This window comes from Chelonia mydas, chromosome 1, assembly GCF_015237465.2.
Source record: "Chelonia mydas isolate rCheMyd1 chromosome 1, rCheMyd1.pri.v2, whole genome shotgun sequence".
NCBI classification, from domain to species: domain Eukaryota; kingdom Metazoa; phylum Chordata; order Testudines; family Cheloniidae; genus Chelonia; species Chelonia mydas.
The window spans coordinates 320,135,763-320,153,210 of NC_057849.1; the positions used below are offsets into that span (position 1 = coordinate 320,135,763).

The window sequence follows — 17,448 nt, forward strand, 5'->3', positions numbered from 1 at the left end:
TGATACATTCATACAAATAGGGTAATCATATTCAGCAAACCATAACTTTTCCATTGACACTTTACATGACACATCTTGCACAAGATGCATCATAATTATGTCATAATCATGTCATAATTATATCACTATGGTGAATATGGGGTGCAAAGTGTCACAGGTCCAATAAAAGATATTACTTCACCCACCATGTGTCTCTAATAACAGTTTTAAGAAATTAGAAAGTTTTAAGTGTCAGTTACAATGAAAAAACAATTATTTTCAGATTGGTAGGTTATGATGTATTATACTGCAATTATTCCTTGATTATTTTTTTAAGGAAAACCCACCTTAACTGTTTTCTTTTCTTTTGCTCAAAATCTTGTCATTTGACTTTGTGTGCGCACGTAAGCTACCAAATACTAGGCTGCTTTCTGACCATTAGACAACATGCCAACGTATTCAGTTATTGTAAGATAAAATGACTTTAGTTTCATTGTATTATTTCTTCACTGCTTAGACAGTAGAAGTACAAGTCTGATCCGTAGCCCTTATATCGGATTAGCTATCTACACTTGTGTGCTTGGTATTTCCAGTGAATATACTTAAAATTGCATTATGTTCAGGTAAAGCAGACATGAGAACCAGACTATTGCCACAGAATTCACATTGAAAAAAGTGATCAACTTTCATATCTTTTTATATTTCTCTAGAGTTCAGCTATATTAAATTTAGAAATCTTACTGTATAAACATATTCAATTTGTACTCTCCTTACTCTTTCTGCATGTGGATTTGCAAGACTTCTTTTGTAATTGTATCCAATTCAGCACAATAGCCATGTCCCTGATCTACCAATTTTTTATTTGATTTGCTGATGTACTGTCAATGCTATGTACTGTGCTGGCATGAGGAAACTTAATTTGAAGACTGATTTGTGAGGAAATGACAGTATTGTTTATTTAGGACTTGAAAAATGTACTCTCCTAATTGTGTGTGGCAAGTAGGAGGCTTTCTTAGGGGTTAGCAAGAATCATGGCCATCAACATCTGCAAAATATCTGTTTTCGTGAGGGGAAAAAAATTGAATATCTACAGATGAAACCTGATGGAGTGCTGCCTTTTTAAATCTGTAGGCAGGAGGGGCTATGCTCCCTAATTCTTATTCACCATCTCCTCTGGACTGACCAGTAATCTTTGCAGCAACATCCTATGTGAGCTAGGAGCAGTTTGAGCAACTGTTCTGTCAACTTGGCTATAGGTACTCAGGAGCCCCACCAGTGGTTGGCCCGTCCCTTCTTGGAGATAGGAGGGAGGGAAGAGAGAGCTGCTTTGGCTGCCAAACTATGCTTTCTTGCTGGGCTTTGGTACCACATGGGAGCCTGCTGGAAGGAAAAGCAGGATAGGTGCTCCACTGACCACTTCTTCCTGAGCCCAGGACACCCCTTAGCATAGCACGGCTTCCTTCTCTATTCAGCCACGGAGTACAGCATGGGAGGGGAGAAGATACTGAGAACCTACTCTTTTTCCTTCATTCCCCTCAGCTTGGAAAGAAGGCTACAAATAAGTTGAGGGAGGCATATCATAATGTTTTGAAGGGAAGACAGCATGAATTTGGGAGGGAGATGGCAGTGAATCAGTTTATGGGGATTGGAAAGCCACACAATGAGTTTTGTCGGGGTGTACAGGGAAAGGGGAATGACTTCAGATACTTTTAAAAAATAATCTATGTCTGGTATCTGTGATATGTATTATACCTATTAGAAATGATCTGTTAGGTCGTTATTCTGGGGGCATGTGTGTAAATTTGATTTTTTCACCTAATTTAGATGTAGAATTGTTAAAGATGGTTTGCCGTATCATCTGTAGTATGCACCCGTGCCACAAAGCAACTGGCAGCGTTCAGTTATCATCTGCTGAAGTTCTGGCGAACAGGAGGAAACAATTTTCGCATGCCAATTGCAAAACTCATAATGTCCTAATCTGGAAGGAAAGTGTAAAATTAGGACCTGATGATATGTTTGCTTTTGTTGTCTTCCTGGGATTCTTTTTTGAAAGTATTCAAAGGGAACGAGAAGAGATAAATAAAAATTCATGCCCTGTATCTGCCAAGAGGATCAAGATCAGGCCCCTGGATAAGTTAGCTATAAAAGAATAGAAATGTGGAAATACCTTATTTAGGTGAGACATTTTTTCAAATGGGGTTAGAAAGAAGGATATTGTGGATATAGGAATGACTTTAGTAACACTCATAATTTTATTTGTCAACAGATAAACACTCTTGTAATATTGAAAAGAGATTTGACCATCCTTCCTCTTTGATTTAAAAATAGATTTTTCTGTCATCTTTGACATATAGGCTGCAAACTAAATCATGACTTCTGCACTTTAATTATAACACCCACGTATTTGGAATGTCTGGGTTTACAGGAAAACTATGAAACGAGTGCAGTGAATTTATTGTAGTAATGCTCACTTCTTGAATAATTTTCCTTTGATTTTCAGTTTGTTTAATACAATAAATTATTTGAATACATGCTACATTAAGTATCTTGTGAAAATGCCAGAAATATCTGTATGTTGTAAATGTTTCATTATCATACATGTCAGAATTTTTAAATTTTATCTAAATTCTGTTGCTTTTATAGATTATCTTTCACAAGGGATAGACCTCTCTGGAATAGAAGTAATTGAAAATGACCTGCTTTTTATTGCAAGAGCTCGACTTGAGGTTGAAAATCAGGCTAAACGGTTACTTGAGCAAGGGGTAGAGACTCAGGTAAAAAACATTTTTTTTCATTTCAAAAGCAAAGATGAATATGGAACTTTGAAGCTAATTATTCTGTTTACTATAGAATTGTCAAACTGAGGGACCAAACCTGAAAAATCTTACTTATCTGAGCAATTGTTACTCACATAAGGACACTCTCAGAAGTTACAGAGTAACAGCCGTGTTAGTCTGTATTCGTAAAAAGAAAAGGAGTACTTGTGGCACCTTAGAGACTAACCAGTTTATTTGAGCATGAGCTTTCGTGAGCTACAGCTCACGAAAGCTCATGCTCAAATAAACTGGTTAGTCTCTAAGGTGCCACAAGTACTCCTTTTCTTTTCTCAGAAGTTAATGGGGTTAATTGCATTAATAAGTTTACTCAAAAAAATAAGATTTTGCAGGATAAGGGCCTGAAAACTTGAGAAAAATTAAATGTGTATTTTATAGAACATAAAATAACAAACTTCTTTTTGTGGTAAAGGGATTTTTTGTTAATATTGAAAATATTTTGTATTAACATAATGCTCTGTGCTTTATATTTAAGGTTACTGAGCATTATAAATGAATTTGAAAAATGTATATTCTGAGAAGTGCAAGGAATCTGCTGCCATTTAGCTGTGCTTTGGTGTAATGAACTGATTCAGAAGATTTCCTATTAAAACTTTAAAGACACCTTAAACTTTGAGATAAAAATCTATTTTAAGGAGTATCAGAATGAATGTGCATAATTATATTCATTTATACTAAATCTGATTACCTGCAATTTAAAGGGGCTGAATAAATGTATTCTTGTATAACTATGTACAATACCATCTATGCTTTTTTCTGCATTTTTCTATTTTCATGTCTTAGTATTTTTAAAATAAATTTACATTTTTATTATTAAAATAACCCTTTTTTTTTTTTCATTTTAAAGCCCCTTAATTATCGTAAGTGGAATTTTGGTCTAATACAGTTCTGTAGTAAGTTGGGGTTCTATGGGAAACAAAGTCAGAATATTCGAAAAAGATATTTGTGTGCTCTTTTTCACAAAATTTTCTAGTCATGTTAAAAAATTAGGAATGTGATTTATAAGTAAAAACATTATAATAGCACCAATGTTCCCTACATTTTCAGTATCAGAGTGGTAGCCGTGTTAGTCTGGATCTGTAAAAGCGGAACTCTTTGCCGCTTTTACATTTTCAGTGTCATTTAAGAGTTGAAGACTTGGTTTAAGCTTAATCGCTTTTAAGATATAAAGTGGAGGAATTCTATTGAAAGTTAACAGGAAAAAAACAAATGAGACCATCAATTATATGCAATACTCCTTTACCATATTTGTTTGTGCTAGATAATGGAGTGCCAAAAAAGATCAGTCTGTCTCATACTTATACTTACACTGAGATTTCTTGCCTACTTAAGGCCAGTCTATGTAGGTTTTGATGTGGACACTGCAGCAAAATGAGAACAGATGCATGGAATTAAGCGGCAGGCTGCAACTTTTATTAAACTTTAACACAGGGGAGGAGTTCTATCTTCCCATTGCCCCTGCTCTCCTATATCAGGCATTTAATTGTTTCCAGTGTGGGGGTTGTAGGGCTCCTTACCATATAATCTGTTAACTGGTGCCAGGGTTACAGGGCTTGTTACCATATAACCCATAATGCAGAGTGGCTCTCCTCAGCCTATCCTGCAGGACTCAACTCTCTCTGAGTCCTAACAGAACTGTGACTTCCATCAGTATGGCTTTCCTAGTGTGTATTACACCAGTGTGAAAAACCTATTGAAGACAATACCTAAGAGGAAGTAGGCAGTAATTTTTTATTGTAAATAGGGCTGTCAAGCAATTAAAGAAATTAATTGTGCAATTAAACAATAATAGGATGCCATTTATTTAAATATTTTGGATGTTTTCTACATTTTCAGATGTATTCATTTCAATTACAACGTAGAATACAGTGTACAGTGTTCACTTTATATTTATTTTCTATTACAAATATTTGCACTATAAAAAAAACACAAAAGAAATAGCATTTTTCAATTCACCTAATACAAGTACTGAAGTGCGATCTCTGTCATGAAAGTTCAACTTACAAATATAGAATTATGTACAAAAATAACTGCATTCAAAAATAAAACAAGTAAAAATGTAAAGTCTACTAGCCCACGCAGTCCTACTTCTTGTTCAGCCAATCACTGAGATAAACGAGTTTGTTGATATTTGCAGGAGTTAATGCTGCCCGCTTCTTCTTTACAATGTCATCTGAAAGTGAGAACAGGCGTTCGTATGGCACTTTTGTAGCCGGCATTGCAAGGTATTTATGTGCCAGATATGCTAAACATTCCTATGCCCCTTTGTGCTTCGGCCCCCAATCCATAGGACTTGCTTCCATACTGATGATGCTCATTAAAAAAATGCATTAATTAAATTTGTGAACTGAACTCCTAGGGGGAGAATTGTATGTCTCCTGCTCTGTTTTACCCGCATTCCGCCATATATTTCGTGTTATAGCAGTCTCGGCTGATGACCCAGCACATGTTGTTCGTTTTAAGAACACTTTCACTGCAGATTTGACAAAACACAAAGAGGGTACCAATGTGAGATTTCTAAAAATAGCTATAGCACTTGACCCAAGTTTTAAGAATCTGAAGAGCCTTCCAAAATCTGAGGGACAAGGTGTGGAGCATGCTTTCTGAAATCTTAAAAGAGCAACACTCCAGTGCAGAAACTACAGAACCTGAACCACCGAAAAAGAAAATCAACCTTCTGCTGGTGGCATCTGACTCAGAGGATGAAAATGAACATGCATTGGTCCGTACGGCTTTGGATCATTATCGAGCAGAACCATCATTAGCATGTACGCATTATCCTCTGGAATGATGATTGAAACATGAAGGGACATATGAACGTTTAGCGCATATGGCATGTAAATATATTGCGATGCCGGCTACAACAGTGCCATGCCAATGCTTGTTCTCGCTTTCAGGTGATATTGTAAACAAGAAGCAGGCAGCATTATCTCCTGCAAATGTAAACAAACTTGTTTGCCTGAGCGATTGGCTGAGCAAGAAGTAGGATTGCGTGAACTTGTAAGCTCTAAAGTTTTACATTGTTTTGTTTTTGAGAGCAGTTATGTAACAAACAAAAAAAAATCTACATTTGTAAGTTTCACTTTCATGATAAAGAGATTGCACTAAAGGTGATTTGAGGTGAATTGCAAAATACTATTTCTTTTGTTTATCATTTTTACAGTGCAAATATTTATAATAAAAATAATATAAAGTGAGAACTATACAGTTTGTATTCTGTTTTGCAATTGAAATCAATATATTTGAAAATGTAGAAAAACATCCAAAAATATTTAATACATTTCAATTGGTATTCTATTGTTTAACAGTGCGATTAAAACTGTGATTAATTGCCATTAATTTTTTAATCGTGATCAATTTTTTTGAGTTAATTGTGTGAGTTATCTGTGAATAATTGACAGCCTTAATTCTAAGTATAGCAAACAGATCTTTAAGATTAGTGTTTACCCCTTTCAGTTTGGGTTCTTTTCACATGTCAGATTTGACCTTGTCTGACAATTTTCTATTCATATTAAATACTAACACAGGGCTGACAAATAAACCCCAGGAAAATTAACCTCACTTCATTTGAAGAATTGATAGTTTTATTAGACATTTCAGACCGTATCAAGATAATCAAGACATTATTATAGTAGATGCCTGTTGTGCTTTAGTGAGTGACCGGTTTCCAATCAAACTGGGGATTGTGTAGAAAAACTTTATTAGTGCTTAATTGTATCAAAAGAAAAAGAAAGATGAAACTGTCAGGATGAAATGTTGCTTGGTTTGCTTCACCGATTTCTTGATGAAGAGAATAATGTGCTTTAGAAGATTATGTGCTTTCTTCCATCGTCCTGAGAAATATAGAATTACAGAGATGAACAACAAAAAGAAAAGGAGTACTTGTGGCACCTTAGAGACTAACTCTAAGGTGCCACAAGTACTCCTTTTCTTTTTGCGGATACAGACTAACACGGCTGCTACTCTGAAATAAGAGATGAACAACAGATACTAAGTCTTTGTTTAGAATTTTTTATCATTCTAGTTGTATGTATTTATGTGACAGGTATATTTACTTTTCATACATTTCAAGCCTGGATGTTGACCGTAAGATAACTGGGATCCTCCCTACTTCTTTTTGTTCTGTTTTGTATAAGAGAAGCCATGAAATAGCCCAACTTCCTATTTAATCCTTTCTTAGCAGGCATGCCTCTGTGCAGCTGAAGATAATGCATTTGTAGTTTCTGATGTGATAACTTTGGAATAATTTGGATGTATATATACATTCTGTAGTTGTAGTTTGTGGTTTCATGTTCTGAATTTCTCTTTAAATAATAAACACACTAGATTATGTTCCTGCTACATTAAACAGATGTTTTTTTGTCTTAGCAACCATCATGATTCATGTCTGTGTGTGTTGCGTTTATAGCCCTTTGTATTTTTAGTTAGTTGATTTAGAATGTTACTCTGTTCTCAAGATCAGGTGGCAAGTATTGAATGCATCTTTAGCATACTATGCCAAAGTATCTAGTCGTATTTGTGGAAAGAATTATGAAAACCTTTACAGAAGTTATTTACAAGTTGTATTTCCCGAACAGTTTATTTCTGAGTATTCTTGCAACCACCTTGAGGGAGAAGGGAATTTAACTATAATGTTTTAAAAAGCTAGCTAGATAATGTCTATAATGAGGTCTGCTTCTTTACAATTGTATGTAATGTTGGGCTGGAAACTTAAAGAACATAAATCACAAGGTGAATAAAAGGAGACTTAATTTCATGTCTGTTACTGTATTTTACATATGCTAAAACTTATTCACACTGACTGAGGCAAAGAAGACAAAATTATTAAGCAGATATGCAGATGTGTGTTTATTATTAAAAAGTAATACTATTGGTTTGAGATTATTCAAATTAATATGCAAAGAACATTTTATATTTCTAATTTGTATTCTAGATACTATTTTTAAAAAGGTTTGTGCTTCTGTTGATCTGGGTTGACACTGTGGACAGAATTGTAATTAATGATTGTGTGAGACAATTATTTTTCTGTTTCTCACAATATACTGCACATGGAAATGATTAAAAATTGCTTGTTAAATCATCCATCAATAACATGGTGATAAGCCATTCTGGTGAATGCAATCTGCATCGTAAACATCTCCTGTTTCCTGTGTCCAACTAACAACTAAAGATCCATGGGAATTAGAACTGAATCTTGTATTCTCAGTTCATTATGCATTTTGAAGCCAAATCAGAAGACAGTTTGAAATTTACAATACAAAAAGTATTTAATTTCTTTTAAGGAAGTGATAAAAAAGGAAGATATAATTCCACTCTTCAAACATTTATGAAAAATACACAGGATTTGATCAGATGTTTTGATATAGGCTGATGATCTGTCATTTCTCAAAAAGAAAAGGAGTACTTGTGGCACCTTCCACAAGTACTCCTTTTCTTTTTGCGAATACAGACTAACACAGCTGTTACTCTGAAACCTGTCATTTCTCAGGATCTTAATACAGATGCATAGTATCTTGAGATTATTCTGAGTATAATTCTGAGTGGTGTCTGAAATAGAAATCTCTAGATATTTTTTTTCCTTTTGAAAGGAACGCAGTTGTGGTTGGTAAGATCAGAATTTGACTTTGTGTTTTTATGTAGATGCTTGCAAAGTCCATGCATCTCCTTTATAAGCCAAATACTCAATGCTCTTTTTTTTTTAATATAAACAATTCACGTTTTATAGATGAATAGATTCCAAGGCCAGAAGGGATGACTATGATCATCTAGCCTGACCTCCTATGTAACATAGGCCATAGAACTTCCCCAAAATAATTCCTAGAACATATCATTTAGGAAAAAGATCCAATCTTGATTTTAAATATGGTCAGTGATGGAGAGCCCTCCACAACCCTTGGTAAATTGATCCTCTGGTTAGTTAATCTCAGTGTTAAAAATTTACACCTTATTTCCAGTTTGAATTTGTCTAGCTTTACGTTTCAGCCATTAGATCATGATCAAAGAGCCAATTATTAAATATTTGTTCCCCATGTAGATACTTATAGACTGTAATCAAGTCACTCCTTAACCTTCTCTTTGTTAAACTAGGTAGGTTGAAATTGAGTCTGTCCTATAAGCCATGTTTTCTGATCCTTTAATTGTTCTTGCAGCTCTTCTCTGAACCCTCTCCGATTTATCAACATCCTTCTTTTCATGAGCCCTCTTACAGTAGTTCATCAGTAAGCATCTGAAAATGGGGCAAGGGGGATGAAAAAAATTATAACTATGAGAAACACATAGGTGTCACCTTTTAAGCAAAAGAATTGTAACAGCGCCAAAAATTCACCACTTGTCTCCTAGAATTGTACTATTCTCCAAGTGAAGCTACCCTGACTTATGATGGCTGTTAACCATGACATGAGGCACAGTGCTAACAAGGTGAAACTTCTCCTTCTAACATTTCATCAACTATCTGTCCAGTGAGGATATTGCTGCTATTATCTTTAGTCATTTAGATAATCCCTATTACCCTTGACAAAATATAGAGATCTCAACTGTCAGCAGGGCTTGACAAATCCATTCACTCCTTACTGGGGTCGAGCAGGATGTTTTTCAAATCTTCTCTCTGTCTAACCTAATCTTGTTTTGATGCCCACATCACCATTGTATTTGAGCACCTCCCAAGAGTAGGACTGACAACAATGATATCTCTCTCTTCCATGGCTAGCGTGGGAGCGTAAGTTATCAACTTCTTCAGAATTTAAGCTATTCCTCCATCTCTAAGGCCATGAAGATGACCTTAGAGATGTGACTTGAATATAAAGTAATGTACTGTTTGTCTTCCTGAGTCTGCAGACAGATACCTCCACTGCCTCTGCCACATCTTGTAGATCTTCCAGTCAACAGCAGAGTGAAATTTACCAGACTGGTCAGTTTCACTGCAGCTGTTCTATGGAAACCTGAGCAGTAGTGAACCTGTCGAGAATAATATCAAATTTATGCTATTGATACTGTTTCTTGGGAAAGCTATGAGCCAAAGGATCCCAAAATAGTGGATGCTAAGAAGGGTTGGGTAGTGGAAAACTTTAAATCTTCTCCTTTCCTTTTGTTGCAGTAGCCAGGGATCTAAGGGGAGCAGCAAAGATAAGCATCCAGAAGGCTCATGGAGAAAAGTAGATAACTGAGCATCCCCCCTCACAGCAGCCAGGAGTTTCTGAAGGGAAAAAAAACAAAAGCTCCTTCTTTTCTGCAGTTATGGGTGGGAAGATGGAGTTTCACATTTATCTGACATCTGTGAAAAAGGAGGCTTATTTTAAAATTGGAACCCCAAAGCTGGGTCCATGGGAAGCACCATCTTCCTTCCCAGCAGGTGAAGGTCTCAGAGGAGTTAGGCTTCTACCCTGGGGTTGCTCCAAGACCTTGGTCCGAATTCCCTCTGAGAGCTCATTCCATACCCTGATCTCCTTGGGAGGATATTTTTTTCCAGGAGGAAAAAAATAGACCCTGGCGGTACCCTGCATGAGGGGGCGTTCGGCATAGAGGAGTAATTGCCCACAGTTGTCCTCTGAGTCCTCTCTGAAGGGTAAAAATGGAGCCACTAAATCCCTGCTAAGAGTCACAAAGACAAGCAAACCTCACAAACAGTGACATCATAGACTGCTGCCAGATCTTAAGGAACTGTCATGCACACTTTATCATTCATTGGCAGAGGGAGACCACAGTAAAATTTTATCAGTGCAGTTTCTATCCCATAACCAGGCCTTACTGACCTATATCAAAGGAATATGAGGATTCAAGAACCTCCCTTGCTGCCCTGTCAAAGCCTTCTCAATGGCCATTTCCCAGAAACTGATGTTTGGAAACAGGTTGAAAATTAGCAAAATTGCAAGCATCAAGAGTTGGCTTCTTTAGCAGAGATCTCCCAGCAGCTGTCTGGTGTTCTGATACCTTGTCATTCCTGAACGGAAACATCAGCAATCTGTACCAATAATGGATATTGGTCCAACTTGCAGGCAGTGGCCTGATGCATTCCCAGCACATCCAGGGCCAGTGACACATGCTGAATGTTTGTGAATAAAGCCTTGAATTGTCCGCATGAGATACTGTTCTTTTTACACAGCAGTATATTGCTCAATGGGGATCTGAATAATTTCATCCATAAAGTAACATGAAAATTCTTCACGGTGAAAAATGCTACTCTGTACCAGCTAGGATTAACGAAGTTGTGAACCTTCTGGAATAGTTTTTCTGTGCATAGTATTGTGGATGTTATAATGGAGGTGAAGAAACCTTTGGTTTACTATAGAGACATAGCATAAGATTTCAAAAGTTTTTATGCTACCATTGGTGAGGTTCAGCATGAGACTTTTACCACTGTCACTCTTGCTCTTTCTACTCTCAGTTCATCTGAAGTAAACTATGTTGACTTGCGAGGCTGTTGCCAATGGACAGGGCACTGTCAACAAAGACAAAAGATCATTATAAATGCCTACCAAGCCATTGATAGAATGGTTGCTTGGTTAAACAATATTCTTTCTCATGACTGCCTGAAAACACATTGATACATACAAGGGCAGCCCACCAGAAACAACATAAATACACTTCAATTTTGAATTGAAGGAGTCAGTGGTTAGTCTATGACAAAAGTATAACTTCCACCTGCTGAAATTTTAGGCCAGAAACAAATTCCAGATCCAGAGTGGGACCAGTTCTATGTGTGTCCTACCAATCTGATATAGTCTCATGATTGTCATGGCTGAAATTCTAAATTGATCCAGAAGAATCATCAATTATGTAGACATTGAAATTATTCATATTAGGGTTGCAGGATTGGGCCGTAAGATGGGACCAGGGCTTGACTGAGTAACTTTCTACCTGGATGGTCCTCTGCCTGCTTCACGACTTCAGTTTGCAAAATAAACCAGGCCAGGACCATCTGATGATGGCATTTAGCTCTTTCATAGTGCCTTTGATTTGAGGAACTCCAGATGCTTTACCAGCAGTGAATAATCATATAAGTCAGAGAAGTAGTAGTATCTCTATATTATTTGTTTGTTTGTTTTTGCCATTGGAAAACTGAGGTGCCAAGAAGTCAGGTGACTTGCCCAAGTCAAACTGAAAGCATGAGGTAGAGCTGGGAAGGGAACTCAGGATTTCTGACTCTTACTCCTGCACCTTAACCATAAGGTTATCTTTCCTGTCTTGTGTTGGGTATGTAAATATAGTTTTGTCCTTGACCATGACCCTGACTTCCTGATTTGTTTTATGAGCCTATTCATCTATGTGCATCTGTACTTCTGGAAAAACTTTTTGCAAGAGCAGAAATTCTAGCAATTTTTCCTTTATGGTCAGCTTATTAGTTTAGACTTTCTTTAGACTGAAGAGATACTTCAGGACCCTGCACTCCTCAGGTACTTTGGGACTATCAACAATAGTTGTGAAACTCTTAAGACTGGAAGGCAAACCTTCATTAGCAGAGATCTTGGGACTCTGGAATTTCCTTGTATAGGAGTTAAGAATGAGAGTATATCTTAAGGAAAAATTATTTTGTAGTTAAGACCTAGACTGGGATGCAGACAAACTATTCTTGGATTCTCGGTTCTGTTCTTTCTGTGATACAGACTTCATGTGAGACCGTGGGGATATTATGTAATGTGTCTATGCCTCAGACTCTGCTCTATAAGAGGGAGATAATAGTATTTTCCTACCTCACATGGATGCTGTGAAAATAAATCCATTGATGTTTGTGAGGCATTCAGATTCTGGTGATCATGTTAGAGAATCCAATAAATAAATGTAAAATAAATAACTACTTTCCGATCTAAATGAATGTAAACTACACCATCGTAGCTTTTCATACGATGCTTTTTCTCAAAAAAACAACAAACCTCTGCCAACTACACCCAAACAAATTAAGGAAGAAAGGGAAGAAAACCCACAAAAAAGAGGAATTCTTTACTTTATTCCTTTTTTTACTCCTGGGAGGATACGGTGCCAAAAAATTAAAAATTCTGTGCAGGAAAAAAAAAATCTGCAAAATTCTGCGAATTCTGTCAAAAAAAATGCAATATAATCACATGAGTTTCAATTGTTTTGGTAAGTTATTTAAACTACAATATAGAAAAAAAACCACAATAGCTATTCAGCATTTCCTAAACACATGAAAGTTAAGTTACAAACGCTTGGTAACTAATACCCTGCATTCCAGTTATAATCTTGGATTTTCATTTAACTACATTACAGAACACCAAACAGAAAAAAACAAACAGAAATCAACAAAAAAACGAAGTAGAATATCATTTTAAAATGCTCAGAGTTTCACACGTGAAGGTCATACAGTTTTGCTAATCATTGTCCTGGACCTGGCTGGGTGCTTTGGGAAGTGCTTGGTTCTGATTGTCCTGACATTTTATTGACTGGTAAATGTTTTATTTGCTCTCAAAGTCTTTTAGTGGCTAAGTAAAATAAATCCTGCACTGTAATCTAACCCCATTGTGCCACTTTGGCACAGGAAAAAAGTGAGAAAGCACATAAGATCTTCTTAGCCGATTCTCTTGCTGACATTTATAAGGCTTTACATCACTGTGGCAATGTAGGGGCCTTAAAACTTTTACAGGTTTTATGCTCCTGGGGGAATTGACTGAGAATGGGAACAGTTAACTAACAATAGGAACATTAACAGTGTTACTACACAGGCAGTCTGCTACATTTCTGCCTCAGGGAATGAGATCAATTAACCATCAATAGCCACATTAACAAAGGCTATCTCTACACTACCAATTTTTGTCGACAAAAGTAATGGTGAGACACAAAAGTCGGCATAATAAAAATCGGAATCTCATGTTCACACTTGCTGCCTCTATCAGTAGATCGTGTCCAAGGTGGGGGCACCATCACTGACAGTGTGAGCATTGCAATGTAGATACCTATCCCACAGCTCAGCTCGACACCTTCTGTAGGTGTTGTGGGAAGGCGGAGCAAATCATGGCGCATCTTGTTACCTGGCTAAATGTCCCATGATGCATTGCTTTGTGTCCCAGCAGTCCATGGACTTCGGGCTTTGTTTTGCGGCATTTTTGCAACGGTCATTCTGTGCTGTGCACCCCAGCATCTTTGTGGGAGGGCAATGCAGTTAATCATCAAGTTCCTAATTGAAGAAGACTCCTAGTTGCCTGACATGCTGTGTGATATGGATAGGAGTAACTTTAGATTGCTTTTGGCATTCACAGAGCATCTGCATAGGGAAGACCATCGCTTTTGGGCTCAGGAAACAAGCACTGAATGGTGGGATCGTATTGTTATGCAGGTGTGGGATGAAGAGCAGTGGCTATAGAGCTTTCGGATGCGGAAAGCCACCTTCCTGGAACTGTGTGCAGAGCTCGCCCCAGGCCTTGCTGTGCAAGGACACCAGAATGAGAGCTGCCCAATTGATACAGAAGCATGTGGCAAACGCTGTGCAGAAGCTGGCAATTCTAGACTGCTACCAGTTGGTCATGAATCAATTTGGAGTTGGGAAGTCAACCGTTGGGGCTGCGTTAATGCAAGTGAGCAGGGCAAGTGTCCTGGATTGGAGGGTCTTGGGCTTTTCTGGGGTGCTGGCCCAGCCAAGGCAGTGGGGAAAAGAAGGAGCCTGCTGGCCAGGCTATTGGTGAGCTGAGCACTCCGACCAGGGGCTGGCTCTTCACACAGCACTGGGAGTGGGATGCCTCCACTGGGGGGGATATGGAGGAGCCGTGGAGAGTGTGATGTTGATCTCACCACGCGTAGTAGCTACGACACGAGATTGCTTGTGGCATTCACAGAGGTGCTGACCACAGTTGAACACCACTTTTGGGCTCGGGAAACAAGCACTGAGTGGTGGGATCACATCATGATGCATGTCTGGGATGATGAGCAGTGGCTGCAGAACTTTCGCATGAGGAAAGCCACATTCATGGGACTGTGTGGGAACTCGCCCTAGCCCTGCAGCACAAGGACACGAGAATGAGAGCTGTCCTGCCATTGGAGAAGCGTGGCGATTGCACTGTGGAAACTGGCTACTCCAGACTGCTACCGATTGGTTGCTAACCGGTTCAGAGTGGGAAAGTTGACCGTTGGAGTCTTGTTGATGGAAGTGTGCAGGGCCATTAATCGCATCCTGCTTGAAAGACCGTGACTCTGGGCAACATACATGACATTGTGGATGGCTTTGCACAAATGGGCTTCCCTAACTGTGGAGGGACGATGGATGGCATGCATATTCCAATTCTGGCACCAGACCACCTAGCCACCGAGTACATTAATCGCAAGGGGTATTTCTCAGTGGTTTTCCAGGCGCTTGTGGATCCCCGTGGGCGTTTCACAGACATTAACGCAGGCTGGTCTGGAAAGGTGCATGACGCACGTATCTTTCGGAACACTGGCCTGTTCCAGAAGCTGGAAGCAGGGACTTTCTTCCCTGACCAGAAGATTACTGTAGGGGAAGTCGAAATGCCCATTTTGATCCTGGGAGACCCCGCCTACCCCTTAATGCCATGGCTCATGAAGCCATACACGGGGCAACTTGACAGCAGCAAGGAGTGGTTCAACAACAGGCTGAGCAAGTGCAGAATAACTGTGAAGTGTGCATTTGGCCGTTTAAAAGCCTGCTGGCGATGTCTGTATGGGAAGCTGGACATGGCTGATGACAATATTCCAAAGCTTTTAGCCGCGTGCTGTATGCTCCATAATATTTGTGAAGGGAAGGGTGAAAGCTTCACTCAGGGCTGGACCGCAGAGGCTCAGTGCCTGGAGGCTGAGTTTGAACAGCCAGAGGCCAGGGCTATTAGAGGGGCACAGTGTAGGGCCATAAGGATCAGGGATGCTTTGAGGAATCAGTTTGAAGCTGAAAGCCACTAATATTTATTGCTATGCTCAGGATTGTAGTGCTTGTAATGCTAGGAGGTGATTGGTGCACATGATCCAAGAAGGGACCTTAACATAATTGTATGTTGCTTTGCAGTGCTCTTTTTGCTCTCACTTAATAGAATAAAGATTGCTTTCAAACAAACACAATTATTTTATTGAAAGACAACAACCAGAGGAAAGAGTCAAATGAAAAAAATCATCAGTAGGGAGGCGGATGGGGGAAGGGAAGGTCTCAAGCGGAGACCATGACAGCTACAGATTTGTGTATGTCCAGGGATCACATCCAACCTTCTCCTTTGGAGTACGATACAGCAGGTGCTGTACCTCAGCAGGGCCAAACTGCAGAGGGATGGGTATTGAGTGCAGTGGGTAGTGGGAATCCACCCTGATGGACTGTGAGGAGGGAGGAGTGGAATGTTGCAGGTAGAGAGTGGAGCCAGGAGGTTGATAAGTGTGTTGGCGGTGTGTGTGTGTGTGTGGGGTGCATGGGAAAGAATTTTGTCACAGAGGCTGCAAGGGAGGGCAGGCACGGAGCTGCTCGGTTTGAAGAGCTAGTATCGCTTGGAGCGTGTCTGCTTGGTGCTCCATAACTGTTAAGAGCCGCTCTGCGGCTTCTTTCTGGTGTGTTGCGTTCTCCTTTTGGTCCCTCTTCTTGGTGTCCCACCACTCCTTCAATTTTTTTTTCTCGGCGGCGGAGTGTATCATAATCTCATGCATAAAGTCTTCCTTAGTTCTTCTTGGACGTTTTCTAATTCTGCACAGCCGTTCTGCTGCCGATAACAGAGAGGGAGGCTGTGCTCCCAAGGTCATCTCTGTGAAGTTTAAATGCAACATTTTACAGAAGCAGTATTGTTTGCAACACAGACAACACTGTTTCAGTGCTTTAAAACACAGCCAGTACTTCCACACCTGTCACAACTGGCTGACCCCAGGCAAGCACACGTGAGCCACAAGACTCCCAAAATGGTGAGTAGCCGCAGGGGCAGGGTAAATCACTGTTCCCGGACCCTGCTGTACACTGGGCACGTGGCTCTTGGGCACTTGAGGAGAGCCAGCACTGTAGGGTGGACCTGATAATCATTCCTGTCCCCACACTTTCCACAGGAGGTGATCATTATGGAAGATATCTTGCTGCTGAGGGTGAGCAGGGAATCAAGGGAGGGTCTTCTCCAAGTCTGCGGCTTCTGCCCTGGCGCCTATGCGGCTAGCCTGTGTGCAGCAATGGTCCCCCCCTCCGGATTGGGGGCAGAAACAGCAGATTGCCCAGTATCTCCACAAGAGTTTCCTGGAGATCTCTGAGGGAGATTCCTGTGAAGTGAGGGAGTATATCAACAGCCTGTTCCGCCGCTCAGGCTAGGCATGAGGTGGGAGACGAACCTGCTTTCTGCATCCCTCCTGCCCCCAACAACTCGCTTCTGCAGTTCCCCAGATCAGATCCACTTACCCATTGACGTCACTAGGAACTGGATAGGGTCCCTTATGGCTTGTCTATACTGTCACCAATTAATTCAATTTGTTTTAAATCACACCTTTTGTTATTTCAGTGCAAAATGTGTGTGGGGCCATCCCAGTTAGAAATGTCAGGGGAATATTGAATAGGATTAGAGAGACTATTCTGAGTCAGAGAGACATTTTACCTGTGTATTTGACACTGGTGCAACCTCTTTTGGAATAGTGTGTCTAGTTCTGGTGTCAGAACTTCTAGAAGGATGTTGAAAAATTAAAGAGAGTTCAGTGAAGAGCCACAGAATGATTAAAGGGTCGGAAAGCA

At 39.4% G+C, this 17,448-nt stretch overlaps 1 protein-coding gene across 2 annotated transcripts in view; it reads left to right on the plus strand.

Annotated features, from left to right (window-relative positions):
- COG5 (component of oligomeric golgi complex 5) overlaps window positions 1-17,448 on the plus strand; it is a 309,622-nt gene that overhangs the window by 129,659 nt on the left and 162,515 nt on the right. For both annotated transcript variants that reach the window (XM_037889131.2, XM_043551539.1), the window contains exon 7: window positions 2,623-2,753. In XM_037889131.2, the coding sequence (XP_037745059.1) occupies window positions 2,623-2,753 (131 nt within the window). The remainder of the gene's footprint in view (window positions 1-2,622; window positions 2,754-17,448) is intronic.